The sequence below is a fragment of the Lagopus muta genome, chromosome 1, assembly GCF_023343835.1.
Source record: "Lagopus muta isolate bLagMut1 chromosome 1, bLagMut1 primary, whole genome shotgun sequence".
Taxonomy (NCBI): domain Eukaryota; kingdom Metazoa; phylum Chordata; class Aves; order Galliformes; family Phasianidae; genus Lagopus; species Lagopus muta.
Window position 1 is genome coordinate 175789881 of NC_064433.1, and position 14753 is coordinate 175804633.

General features: G+C 36.9%; 1 protein-coding gene across 3 annotated transcripts in view; it reads left to right on the top strand.

The window, feature by feature from the left end:
• The window catches only part of SACS (sacsin molecular chaperone), a 54418-nt gene extending 41250 nt beyond the window's left edge, over positions 1 to 13168 (top strand). For all 3 annotated transcript variants that reach the window (XM_048933631.1, XM_048933630.1, XM_048933632.1), the window contains one exon: positions 864 to 13168. In XM_048933631.1, the coding sequence (XP_048789588.1) occupies positions 864 to 12424 (11561 nt within the window). In that variant the 3' untranslated portion in view covers positions 12425 to 13168. The remainder of the gene's footprint in view (positions 1 to 863) is intronic.
• The last annotated feature ends 1585 nt before the right edge of the window (positions 13169 to 14753 follow it).

Here is a 14753-nt window from a genome sequence, read left to right on the forward strand (position 1 = left end):
TGAAAAGAGCTGTAAATACGATTTGTTCTCCTTGCACATGAGGCAGAATACATCTCTTTTTGGAGTGCTGAGGTGAAAGGAAACTTTTTTTATTTTGAAGGATCTTACTACTCATCTCCTTGTAAACGACTGTGCTATTTAGAAGAGAGAAAGATCTGAAACTCAGATGTATTGATTCCATTTTTGTCATTTATTTTGGCATCATCGGAAAGGATTTTGTATTTTGTATTTTGTATTCTGTTCTTAGCCACAGACATTCTTTAGTTTTTTTAAGTATAAATTGTCTTAGTGATCATTAAGATGTGTTAACATTCATTTCATTTATTTAAAGTATAGACAGTAAGAATAGAAGCATATACATCTAAACTTAGTTTCAGCACTCCTTGTACAACTGAGTTTTACTTGTCAGTTTTTAGCATAAGAGCATCTGGTTTGCAATACTTAATAAATAATCCTTAAAAACTATTGGACTCTTTGCAAGTATAGGAGGAAAAATAGTGGATTAGGTTCTTACCACTAGGCAAGTAAGTAGTGTAAAGAATCAACTACACAGGAAAATACGTGGAAAATACAAAGTTTCTACCTTGACAGTAAATTCATAGTTGCTTTGTATGCCTGAAGGCTTTTGTGTCAAACTAATAAGTGCAATAACTTATTAATAATTTTGAATTTGTTTTCATTTTTATACTAACATGGAATGTATTTGCTTTTAATTAACTCCTAAAAATGAGAGTAGCTGGTCTCTGCAGTTCTATTTAGCAGTTTTCCCCAAGAGAGAAGGTTTTTTTTCTAACTTACAAAAGCACTTTGTTATGTAACTCTGCTCTGATTCTCATGGTGTTTCCCTTTTGCTGTAATTTCAGGAAGGCCATGTACTCAGCTGCAGCTTCTGAACCCGGAAAGATTTACTCGGCTGATTAAAGAAGTTATGAATAGTGTGTGGCCTGGCAGAGACATGGTGGTGCAGTGGTATCCAGGTTTGGAAGACAAAAATCACCCATCAATTTCTTGGCTTAAGATGGTCTGGAAGCACCTATATATGCATTTTTCTGATGACTTGAGTGCTTTTGATGACATGCCGCTTATCCCTAAGACTCTGCTGGAAGAAAACCAATCATCGTTAGAGCTGGTTAGATTTAGGAATCCGTCACCTATCATTCTGGAAGATGAATCTGAGACTCAGCTCCCAGATTACATAGCTGATATTATTGAGAAAGTTGGTGGAGTTGTGCTTAAGAAGCTGGACGTTTCAATCCAACATCCACTTATAAAAAAATATGTGCATCCACCATTACCAAGTGCTGTTTTACAAATAATGGAAAAAGTGTCTCTGCAGAAACTATGCAATCAAGTTTTGTCATTACCGTCAACACATAAGGATGCTCTTAGGGCATTCCTAGCTAGTTTGAATGATGTAAGTGAAAAAGAAAGAAGAATTATTCAGGAATTGCTGATATTTAAAAAAATGGAGAAATCACCTGATGATGGTGTTCCTGTTTATGCTGGGCTAAATGGTAGTAAGGTATTACATCACACAGCCAAAATTCCGCCTGGTCTAAGATTTTCTGTTCCAATAATTGACAGCAGCGATGAAGCTACTATTCGCTTGGCTAACCTGCTAAAAATAGAACAGCTAAAGAGCACAGATTGCTTGAAGTTTATCATACAAGACATAAGAAGTAATTTCTATTCATATGATGAAACAGCACAGATAATGCAGTGGGTTCTTGAAAATCTGACTTTTCTGAAAAACGAGAATATAGATGTGATAGATTGGCTGGCAGCGTTGAAGTTTATTAGAATTACAGAGGAAAAGATAATGACAGCAAATGAGCTCTTTGATCCTGAGGTGGAACTGCTGCAAAACTTATTCTATTCTGAGGAGGAAATTTCCTTTCCTCCTGCTATTTTCACATCCTCAGATATTCTTCATTCTCTGAGACAAATAGGCTTAAAAAGTGAAGCCAATCTTGTGGAAAGTGATATTATGAGAGTAGCAAACAAAATTGAAAGTTTGCATGCTGACTCTAACACCGATCGTGATTTATTGATAAAGAAAGCTAGAACTCTCTTGATGATTTTGAACAAAAACCATATGCTGCTTCAGTCATCTGAAACAAAAACTGCCCTGAAAAAAATAAAATGGATTCCGGCATGTAAGGAAAGACCTCCAAATTATCCAGGATCCTTGGTTTGGAAAGGAGATCATTGCAATCTGTGTTTACCACCAGAAATGTGTGATATATCTCATGCAATTTTAGTTGGATCCTCAGTTCCTCTTGTGGAAAATGTGCAGTTTGATATAGAAAAAGCACTTGGCATCTCCACAAAACCCAGCATAAAAGCAGTTTTAAAACATTTCAAAGTGGTGGTTGATTGGCACAGTTCTAAAACTTTCAGTGATGAGGACTATTATCAGTTTCAGCATATCTTGCTTGAAATCTATGGGTTTATGCATGATCATTTAGAAGAAGGCAAAGAAGCTTTTAAAGCCTTGAAATTTCCTTGGGTTTGGACAGGTAAAACATTTTGTTCCCTCACACAAGCAGTAATAAAAACAGTACCTGACCTTGACCTCCAGCCTTATCTGCATTATGTGCCAAAAACTATGGCGAAGTTTCACCAGTTGTTTAAATGTTGTGGTTCAATTGAACAGTTAACACCAGACCATGTTTCTATGGTCATTCAGAAAATATATCTAAAAAGTGAGCAGTGTCTCTCAGAACAAGAGAGTAAACAGAATCTTCACATTATGTTGAGCATTATAAGATGGCTGTACAGTAATCAGATTCCTGCAAGTCTTCATACACCCATGCCACTGTACAGTGGCAAGCTTCCTTACAAACTTGTGATGAGGCCAATTCACGAGTGTTGTTACTGTGATATCAAAGTTGATGACTTAAATGATTTGCTTGAAGATTCTGTTGAACCAATAATTTTGGTGCATGAAGATATACCAATGAAAACTGCTGAGTGGCTAAATGTTCCATGTCTTAGCACAAGATTGATTAATCCAGAAAATATGGGATTTGAGCAGTCTGGGCAAAGAGAGCCTCTGACTGTAAGAATTAAAAACATTCTGGAAGAGTACCCTTCAATTTCAGACATCTTTAAAGAACTTCTTCAAAATGCTGATGATGCTAATGCCACAGAATGTAATTTCCTGATTGACATGAGGAGAAATATGGATATAAGAGAAAATCTTCTGGATCCAGGAATGGCAGCATGTCACGGTCCAGCTTTGTGGTCATTCAATAACTCTGAATTTTCTGACTCTGATTTTCTAAATATAACTCGATTAGGAGAGTCTTTAAAAAGGAGTGAAGTTGACAAAGTTGGAAAGTTTGGACTGGGTTTCAATTCTGTTTATCATATCACTGATGTTCCAATTATTTTGAGCCGGGAATTCATGATCATGTTTGATCCAAATGTTAATCATATCAGTAAGCATATTAGAGATAAATCTAATCCTGGAATCAAAATTAACTGGAGTAAACAACAGAAGAGGCTGCGAAAATTTCCCAATCAGTTTAAGCCATTTATAGGAGTTTTTGGTTGCCAGCTGCCACTGACTGTAGAATCACCTTACAGCTACAAAGGAACACTTTTCAGACTCTCCTTCAGAACTCAGCAGGAAGCTAAAGTGAGTGAAGTCAGCAACACGTGTTATAATACAGCAGACATTTATTCTCTTGTGGACGAATTTAGCATTTGTGGTCATAGGCTGATAATATTTGCTCAGAGTGTAAATTCAATGGTTTTGAAGTACTTGAAAATTGAGGAAGAAGATCCTGGCGTGGCACAAGATGTTGTCACCATTAAAAAAAGAGTTTGTTCTTCCAAAGCATTGACAGAACCAAATGTAAGTGTTTTAAAAGAAGCAGCTAAACTAATGAAGGTCTGCAGCAGCAGTAATAAAAAGCTTCCCACTGAAACACCAAAGTCCTCCTGTATCTTACAGATAGTAGTAGAAGAATTTCACCATGTATTTAGGCGGATTGCTGACTTACAGTCTCCCCTTTTCAGAGGCGCAGAAGATGATCCAGCTGCTTTCTTTGAAATGGCTAAATCAGGACAGATAAAAAGGTCAGCTGATGAACTGCCACAGAAGACAGTAGATTCAACAACATGGCTTATATGTTCTTGCATGGACACTGGTGATGCTTTAAAATTTTCATTACATGAAAGTGGACGAAGACTAGGTCTTGTTCCCTGTGGTGGAGTAGCGGTGTTGCTGAATGAAACCCAGGATCAAAAGTGGATTGTGAAACCTAATTGCAACAACATAGGTGAAGTATTCTGCTACTTACCTCTACGAATAAAAACAGGCTTACCTCTTCATATAAATGGCTGCTTTGCGGTTACTTCAAACCGCAAAGAGATCTGGAAAACAGACACAAAAGGGAGATGGAACACAGTATTCATGAGGCATGTTATTGTAAAAGCCTACATAGAAGCGCTTTGTGTTCTCCGTGATATGGCAATCAGTGGTGAGCTCGTCGACTACAGTTACTGTGCTGTATGGCCAGATCCTGATTCAGTTCACGATGATTTTTCTATTATCTGTCAAGGGTTCTATGAAGACATAGCTCATATGAAAAGCAAAGAAGGGATAAAAGTGTTTTCTGATGGTATCTCTTGGGTTTCCATGAAGAACGTAAGGTTTCTAGATGACTCAATTCTGAAGCGGCCAGATGTTGGACCATCAGCCTTTAAGATCTTTTTGAAGTACCTTAAAAAAACTGGTTCCAAAAATCTGTGTGCTGTGGATCTCCCTTCCTGGGTTAAGACAGGATTTGAAGAAGCAGGATGCAAATATGTATTATTGGAGAACACTTTCTCTGAAAAACAGTTTTTTTCTGAGGTGTTTTTCCCTAATGTTCAAGAGATTGCTGCAGAGCTGCGAGATCCTTTGATGCGTTATGTTCTTAATGAAAAACTTGAGGAGTTTTCAGGAATTCTTCGTGTTACTCCATGTATTCCTTGTTCTTTGGATGGGCACCCGTTAGTTACACCGTCAAGACTGATCCATCCAGAAGGAAGAGTTGCAAAGTTATATGATGCTGAAGACGGAAGATTTCCTTATGGCACCACTCAGGATTACCTTAATCCAGTTATTTTGATTAAACTTGTTCAGTTAGGAATGGCTAAAGATGATATTTTATGGGAAGACCTGATAGAACGTGCAGAGTCAGTAGCTGAAATTAACAAGGTAGACCATGCAGCAGCTTGTCTCAGAAGCAGTATTATATTAAGTCTTATTGATGAGAAACTGAAGTGTAGGGACCCTAGAGCTAAAGAATTTGCTGAAAAATGTCAAACCATCCCTTTCCTTCCTTTCCTTAGCAAGCCAGCAGGCTTCTCACTGCACTGGAAAGGCAATGATTTTCTGCCCGATGCAATGTTTTCAGCAACTGATCTTTTCACTGCTGATCATCAAGATATAGTTTGCCTGATACAACCAATTCTTAATGAAAATTCCCATTCCTTTAAAGGTTGTGGTGCTTTGTCATTAGCTGTAAAAGAATTTTTGGGTTTGCTGAAGAAACCAGCTGTTAATTTGGTCATTAATCAGTTAGAAGAAGTTGCAAAGTCTTTTGATGGCATTACATTATATCAGGAAAATATCACCAATGCTTGCTACAAACACCTACATGAAGCAATGTTGCAAAATGAATCAACAAAAGTTATGATAATTGAACAACTGACAAATTGTAGTTTTATTCTTGTTGAGAATGTATACGTTGATCCAACAAAAGTGTCTTTTCACTTGAATTTTGAAGCAGCACCATATCTCTATCAGTTGCCTAACAAATACAAAAATAGTTTTCGTGAGCTATTTGAAGGCATGGGTGTCAGGCAGTCTTTCACAGTTGAAGACTTTGCTCTTGTTCTGGAATTAATAAATCAGGAAAGAGGGACCAAACAACTAACAGAAGAGAATTTTCAGCTTTGCAGGAGAATAATTAGTGAAGGAATATGGAGCCTCATTAGAGAGAAAAAGCAGGAATTTTGTGTGAAAAAGTATGGAGAAATTTTGTTGCCCGATACTCGTCTTGCACTTCTGCCTGCAAAATCTTTGTGTTACAATGACTGTCCATGGATTAAAGTTAAAGACACAACAGTTAAGTACTGTCATGCTGATATTCCTAGGGAAGTTGCAGTAAAGCTAGGAGCAATACCCAAACGCCATAAAGCTTTGGAAAGATACGCGTCCAACATCTGTTTTACTACCCTAGGAACAGAATTTGGCCAGAAAGAAAAACTGACAAGTAGAATTAAAAGTATTCTTAATGCCTACCCTTCAGAAAAAGAAATGCTGAAAGAGCTCCTTCAGAATGCAGATGATGCAAAAGCTACAGAGATCTGTTTTGTGTTTGATCCTAGACAGCATCCAGCTGATAGAATATTTGATGAGAAATGGGCACCACTTCAAGGGCCAGCCCTGTGTGTTTACAACAACCAGCCGTTTACAGAAGATGATATTAGAGGAATTCAGAACCTTGGAAAAGGTACTAAAGTAGGAAACCCCTGTAAAACCGGGCAATACGGTATAGGCTTCAATTCTGTTTATCACATTACTGATTGCCCTTCTTTCATATCTGGCAATGATATTCTTTGTATTTTTGATCCTCATGCTAGATACGCACCAGGTGCAACATCAACAAGTCCTGGCCGCATGTTTAGAGATTTAGATGCAGATTTCAGAACTCAGTTCTCAGATGTCCTGGACCTCTACTTAGGAGATCACTTTAAACTGGATAATTGCACAATGTTTCGGTTTCCTCTTCGAAATGGAGAAATGGCAAAAGTATCAGAAATTTCCACAGTTCCATGCTCAGATAGAATGGTCCAAAATCTTCTAGATAAACTGCGTACAGATGGAGCAGAACTCTTAATGTTTTTGAACCATATGGAAAAAATTTCTATTTGTGAGATAGAGAAAGCAACAGGAGCATTGAATGTGTTGTATTCTGTACAAGGAAAAATCACTGATGGAGACAGGCTGAAAAGAAAGCAATTCCATGCATCTGTAATTGAGAGCGTGACTAAAAAAAAGCAGTTAAGTGAAATACCTGTGCAACAGATTACTTACACAATGGATACTGAGGACTCTGAAGGAAATCTTACAACTTGGTTAATTTGTAACAGGTCAGGCTTTTCTGCTATGGAAAAGGTATCCAAAAGCGTTGTTTCAGCCCACAAGAATGAGGACATCACTCTTTTTCCACGTGGTGGGGTAGCAGCTTGCATTACTCATAATTACAAAAAACCCCACAGAGCATTCTGTTTCCTACCTTTGTCTTTAGAAACTGGGCTACCTTTTCATGTGAATGGACACTTTGCTCTGGATTCTGCAAGAAGGAATCTGTGGCGTGATGATAATGGAGTCGGAGTAAGAAGTGACTGGAATAACAGTCTGATGACAGCGCTGATAGCACCAGCTTATGTTGAACTGCTGATTCAACTGAAGAAACGTTATTTTCCAGGCACTGATCCTACGGTGTCCGTGCTGCAAAACACGCCAGTTCATGCTGTGAAAGACACTTTAAAAAAGTTCTTATCTTTTTTTCCAGTTAATAGACTTGATGTTCAGCCAGATTGGTATTGTTTAGTGAAAGCAGTTTACAGTTGCATTTATGAGGATTTGAAGCGTCTTTTACCTGTTATGCGAGCTCCAAATGTTGATGGTTCTGATCTGCATTCTGCTGTTATTATCACATGGGTTAACATGTCTACTGTGAATAAAGGCCGGCCATTCTTTGACAATCTGCTACAAGATGAATTGCAGCATCTCAAAAACACAGAATACAACATCACAACACGGAAGTCCGTAGCTGAAAATGTTTATAGATTAAAACATTTACTCTTAGAAATAGGTTTTAATTTGGTGTACAACTGTGATGAAACTGCAAATCTTTACCACTGTTTGGTGGATGCAGATATTCCTGTCACCTATGTCACACCTGCTGATGTCCGATTATTTTTGATGACATTTTCATTTCCAGACTCGAATTGCCACATTGGAAAGTTACCCTGTCGTCTTCAGCAGACAAATTTGAAACTCTTCCATAGCCTCAAACTTCTGGTGGACTATTGTTTTAAGGATGCAGAAGAAAACGAAATCCAAATTGAGGGTTTGCCACTTCTTATTACCCTTGACAATGTTTTGCAAATTTTTGATTCAAAACGACCAAAGTTCTTAACAACTTACCATGAACTTATTCCATCTCGCAAGGACCTCTTTATGAACACTTTATATTTGAGGTACAACAATATTTTACTTAGTAGTGATGTAGCAAAAGTCTTCGATATTGCAAGTTTTGCTGAGTTGTTATCTTCTGTGCTGCCCAGAGAATATAAAACTAAAAGCTGTATGAAATGGAAAGAAAACTTTGCAAGTGAGTCTTGGCTTAAAAATGCCTGGCATTTTATTAGTGAATCTATAGCTGTTAAGGAAGAACAAGAGGATATCCAAGCAAAATTTGATGGTGTTGTTGAAACTTTGAAGGACTGGACTTTGCTTCCAGGTGTAAAGTTTACTGTCTCAGCTAATCATCTTGTTGTGCCTGAGTGTGATGTTCTGCTTCCTCTCAGCATTATGCATATTGCTGTTTTTCCAAATGCCCAGAGTGATAAGGTCTTTCATGCTTTGATGAAAACAGGTTGTATTCAGCTGGCATTGAACAAAATATGCTCCAAAGATAGTGCTTTAGTGCCTTTGCTGTCAGCTTCCACAGCAAATATAGATAATCCTTCAAGCATTCTGAAAGCCATACAGTATATGGTACAAACATCATCTTTTAGAACTGAAAAGTTAGCAGAAAGTGACTTTGAGGCTCTCTTAATGTACTTCAACTGCAATTTATGTCATTTGACATCTCAAGATGACATTAAAATTTTAAAGTCTCTCCCATGTTATAAATCCATTAGTGGTCGATACATAAGCATTTCAAAATATGGGACGTGTTATGTACTCACAAAAAGCATCCCATCAGTGGAAGTAGACAGATGGACACAGTCAACGTCATCAGCTTTTCTTGAAGAGAAAATACATTTAAAAGATTTGTATACTGTGCTTGGCTGTGTCTCTGTGGATGATCTTGAAGTGTACTTGAAACATCTTCTGCCAAAAATTGAAAGTTTGTCTTATGATGCAAAGTTAGAACATTTGATCTACTTAAAGAATAGGCTAACTAGCATTGAAGAAACATCAGAAATGAAAGAACAGCTCTTTGAAAAGCTTGAAAGCATATTGATCATTCATGATGCAACCAATAGATTAAAACCTGCAAAATATTTTTATGACAGGACTGTGAAAGTCTTTGAAGTTATGCTTCCTGAAAAATTATTTATACCTCAAGATTTTTTTAAGAAACTAGAACAAATTACGAAACCGAAAAGCCAAGCTGCATTCCTTCCATCATGGGTAACTTTTCTACGGCATATCGGACTAAAATACATTATTTCCCAGCAACAGTTAATACAGTTTGCTAAGGAGATCAGCATGCGAGCTAATACAGAAAATTGGTCTAAAGAAACATTGCAGAATGCTGTTGATGTCCTCCTTCATCACATTTTTCAGGAAAGAACTGATCTTTTGTCAGGAAACTTTCTGAAGGAATTGTCGTTAATTCCTTTTCTTTGCCCTGAACGAGCTCCAGCAGAATTTGTTAGATTTCATCCACAGTACCAAGAAGTTAATGGAACACTCCCTCTTATACGATTCAATGGGGCACAAGTGAATCCTAAATTCAAGCAGACTGATGTATTACAGTTGCTGTGGACTTCATGTCCCATTCTTCCTGAGAAAGCGACACCTTTAAGCATCAAAGAGCAAGAAGGAAGTACTCTTGATGTGCAGGAACAACTTGAGCAAGTTTTAACTATGCTGAATGTTAATCTAGACCCTCCTCTGGACAAAGTTATCAATAACTGCAGGAACATATGCAATATAACAACTGTGGATGAAGAAATGGTGAAAACTCGAGCCAAGATCCTGAGAAGCATTTATGAGTTTCTTAGTACAGAGAAAAGGGAATTTCGCTTTCAGCTTCGAGGAGTTTCTTTTGTAATGGTGGAAGAAGGCTGGAAGCTCCTGAAGCCTGAAGAGGTTGTAATAAACCTTGAGTATGAATCTGATTTTAAGCCTTATCTTTACAAACTTCCTTTAGAACTCGGTACTTTCCATCAGTTATTTAAACATTTGGGTACTGAAGATGTTATTTCAACAAAACAGTATGTTGAAGTTCTAGGACGTATATTCAAGAACTCAGAAGGAAAGCAACTGGATCCTAATGAAATGCGCACAGTTAAAAGAGTAGTTTCTGGCCTGTTCAAAAGTCTTCAGAATGATTCTGTCAAGGTTAGGAATGACCTCGACAACATGCGGGATTTTGCCCTTTACCTTCCCAGTCAAGATGGTAGGTTAGTTAAGTCAAGTATCTTAGTTTTTGATGATGCACCCCATTACAAAAGTAGAATCCAGGGTAACATTGGTGTACAAATGCTTGTTGATCTTAGCCAGTGTTACTTAGGCAAAGACCATGGTTTTCATACGAAATTGATAATGCTATTCCCTCAGAAATTGAGGCCTCGCTTGCTTAGCAGTATTCTTGAAGAGCAGTTAGATGAAGAGTCTCCCAGAACTTGTCAGTTTGGAGCTTTATGTTCTTTGCAGGGAAGATTGCAATTACTGTTGTCTTCAGAACAATTCATCACAGGGCTTATTAGGATTATGAAGCATGAAAACGACAATGCTTTTTTAGCAAATGAAGAGAAAGCAATAAGGCTTTGCAAAGCTTTACGAGAAGGTTTGAAAGTTTCCTGTTTTGAGAAGTTGCAAACAACATTACGAGTTAAAGGCTTTGCTCCTATTCCACACAGTAAAAGTGAAACATTTGCTTTTCTAAAGAGATACGGAAACGCAGTAATACTGCTTTATATACAGCACTCTGACAGCAAAGACATAAATTTCCTGCTAGCATTAGCAATGTCCTTAAAATCTGCAACTGACAACCTTATTTCTGATACCTCATATTTAATTGCTATGCTGGGTTGTAATGATATTTACCGGATCAGTGAGAAGCTTGACAGTTTAGGGGTGAAGTATGACTCATCTGAGCCATCAAAACTTGAACTCCCAACACCTGGCACTCCTATACCAGCTGAAATTCATTACACACTTCTTATGGATCCGATGAATGTCTTTTACCCTGGTGAATACGTTGGTTACCTTGTTGATGCTGAAGGTGGTGATATCTATGGATCATATCAACCAACTTACACGTATGCAATAATTGTACAGGAAGTAGAACGAGAAGATGGTGAAAGTCCCAGTTTCCTAGGAAAGATTTACCAGATTGATATTGGATATAGTGAGTATAAAATAGTGAGCTCTCTTGACTTGTACAGATTCTCAAGACCTGAGGAAAGTTCTCAAGGTAGGGATAGCACACCCTCTACCCCAACTAGTCCTACCGAATTTCCAGCTCATGGACTGAGAACAATTCCACCTCTCTTCACTGGTAGAGACAGCCACAAAACGACATCCTCAAAACATCACTCTCCAAAAAAGCTAAAGCCAAGCTCCTTGCCAGAAATATTAAGAGAAGTGACATCTGTGATTGAACAGGCTTGGAAGCTTCCAGAATCTGAAAGAAAGAAGATTATTAGAAGGCTTTATCTTAAATGGCATCCAGATAAAAATGCAGATAACCTTGATATAGCTAATGAAGTTTTCAAACATTTACAGAATGAGATTAACAGGCTAGAAAAGCAGGCCTTTATGGATCAAAACACGGACAGAGCCTCAAGAAGAACGTTTTCATCCTCAGCTTCTCGATTTCAGTCAGATAAATTTTCTTTCCAAAGGTTTTATACTTCATGGAATCAAGAAGCGACAAGCCACAAATCTGAAAGGCAGCAGTATAAAGAGAAGTGTCCATCTTCCACAGGGCCATCTTTCTCACAACGCTTTTTTGTCCCACCCACATTCAGGTCTGTTGGCAATCCTGTCGAGGCACGTCGATGGCTTAGACAGGCCCGAGCTAACTTTTCAGCTGCAAGAAATGATCTTCATAAAAATGCCAATGAATGGGTATGCTTTAAGTGTTACCTTTCTACTAAGCTAGCCTTGATTGCTGCTGACTATGCTGTGAAGGGAAAATCAGACAAAGATGTAAAACCAGCAGCCCTTGCACAGAAAATAGAAGAATATAGTCAACAACTTGAAGGGCTTGCCAACGATGTTCAAACTTTGGAAGCTTATGGAGTAGATAGCTTAAAAACTAGATATCCTGACTTGCTTCCTTTTCCACAGATTCCAAATGATAGGTTTACTTCAGAAGTTGCTATGAGAGTGATGGAATGTACTGCTTGTATCATAATAAAACTTGAAAACTTTATACAACAAAAAGTATAAGGGATTTGAAGACTATTGTCAGAGCTTAGGTATTTTATGTGATGAGACACAAATGTGATCGAGCAGATTACTAAACATCCAAGGGGTTAAATATTGCAAAGCAGTTTAGAAATATGGTGCACAGAAGTGGATGGTAGTGAAATGTTTAGAATTTAAATTTATTTAAACAAGATTTTTTTTTAAACTGAGCCTGCTGTACAAGCAAACTGTAAATCATATTTTTTAAAATTTCCAAGGAAACAGTGCAAAAATCAACTGTATGTACATTATTGTGATTAATCGGCATATTACTGAACTGCACTTTATATAACCAAAGCTTAGCTTTCTGTTAGATGGTTCTGTAATTGTAACTCCTTCTTAGATTTTATTTCATTTAATGCTATGTTTCCAAGAAGGTAATATCGTTGTTCAATGTACTAATCCCAAGACTGGACGTACTAGGGAATGTGAGGTGGGATGAAAACTAAAAAACTTTGGAGATTAATGCTCCAAATCATTTCTGTTTTCTTTTGTGTTCTGTGGACATTCATGTCAGCTATAGTAATACTTTTATCAGCTGGATCTGATTATAGGTTTGCTGCAGCATCACCTTGTAAACATATAAAGGATTGTCTAGTACCGGTGAATTGGTACACTGTTATAATCCTCAATGATGATACTTGACTTAACGTGAAACTCCATGTCATGCATTGATTGCATTTACTTTATTGTAAAATAATTATTTAATTTACTTTTTTTTTTTTTCTAGAATCTGTCATCTTTTGTTTAATGGAAAAAAATGCATGTGGCTGATACAACATGGTGGCCATTATTATACACTGTTGTTTTATGATTTTTTTTTTTATTTTTTTTTTTCAAAACCACACACCAAACTCAGTTTTCTGATGTTGAAATGCTTGGGTTTCATTCTTTCCTGTATATGCCTTTGTGTGTGTACATATATACATATATTTTTCCACAAACATTGATAATAGTATAATTCAGTACCACATTTTTGGTGTACAGTGAACACTGATTTTTGTTTGTTTGTTTTGGTTACATATTTAAAGGTACTGAAATGTAATGCTTTCATTTTGTAGTTCACTACAGCTGTAAAGAAGCCTAGTGTTTAGTTCACACTCTTTCTTTTATGGTTTATACTACTTCTGGTAATACCATGCAGTACGTTCAGCATTAGCTATTTGTAAAAAAAGAAAAAAAGAAAAAAGAAAGGAAAAAAAAGTTAATGTTAAAATGAAGGATAATGCTAAAAAGAAGGCTTTTTCTTTGCTGGATCGGCAATATTTAACATGTTCATCACTTTCCAGTGACCTGCTGTTAGTACTGTTCACTTGGCAGCACAGTGAAACTGTAATTTAACTTAGAGAATGGAAAGAAAAATAGACAAGCGAGCTTGCAGGGCTGAGACAGCTGTTTGTTGACAATGTTTGAAGTCAAAAGAAAAAGCCACAACAAAAGCTTCATTGCTTTTTTTTTTTGCAAATTAAAAAGGGCTTGTTCTCTGAAAAATTATGAAAAACTTGCAATTAATGGTAGCGGGAAGAAATTGGATGTTTGGAAAACGATGCTGCTTCTGGTTGGAAAGCCCTGTCATTATTTTTGCTATTCAATATTAAGTGCCGTAATTTTAATAAAAATGCAAACATACTTCAGTCTGATGTGTCTTGGTTTTATAAAGTAAATTTGCCTATTGTTTCAAGCTTTGTATTATATAATACACCATCTCTTTTAAACTAATTCTAAACAACTGTACAAATACTAATATTAAAAAGGAAAGATGCATTTTTTCTTGCAATGGCTTTAATAATTTCTCAAGAAATTGTACATTTTGCCTTTTTTTCCCCCAATAAATAGCATGTAAGTGAACCACAGACTTTTGTGTGCCGTGAAATAAATCAATCTAGTTTATACCCTACATTTTTAAAAACATTCCTTTCTGGCTTTTTGTTACTTGGTATATTGAGTCGGATGAATTATTTTCAGGATAAATTTAATAATGACAAGAGGAAACAGTTCTCAGAATGTTTTCCAGTTTACATGGACATAAAACATAAGATGGCAGAATGGTTTGGAAAAAAAACAAACAGATGAGCTGCGTGAACACCTTTTCCATTTTTAGGTCAAGCTTTGAGAAAGGAAACCTTTAAGGTACAGGACTGTGTTTTGTAAGCTCTACCAATATTATGAGCCTTTAAAATGGCTGTGCAGAACTGCTAAGCTACTGTGTTAGTTACATTGGGTGTGTTAAGGTGCTGAAGCTGTTACAAAGAAAATCATCTCAGATCTTAGCAATCTAACTGGTCTGAATTAAGTTTAAATGTTGAAAGAA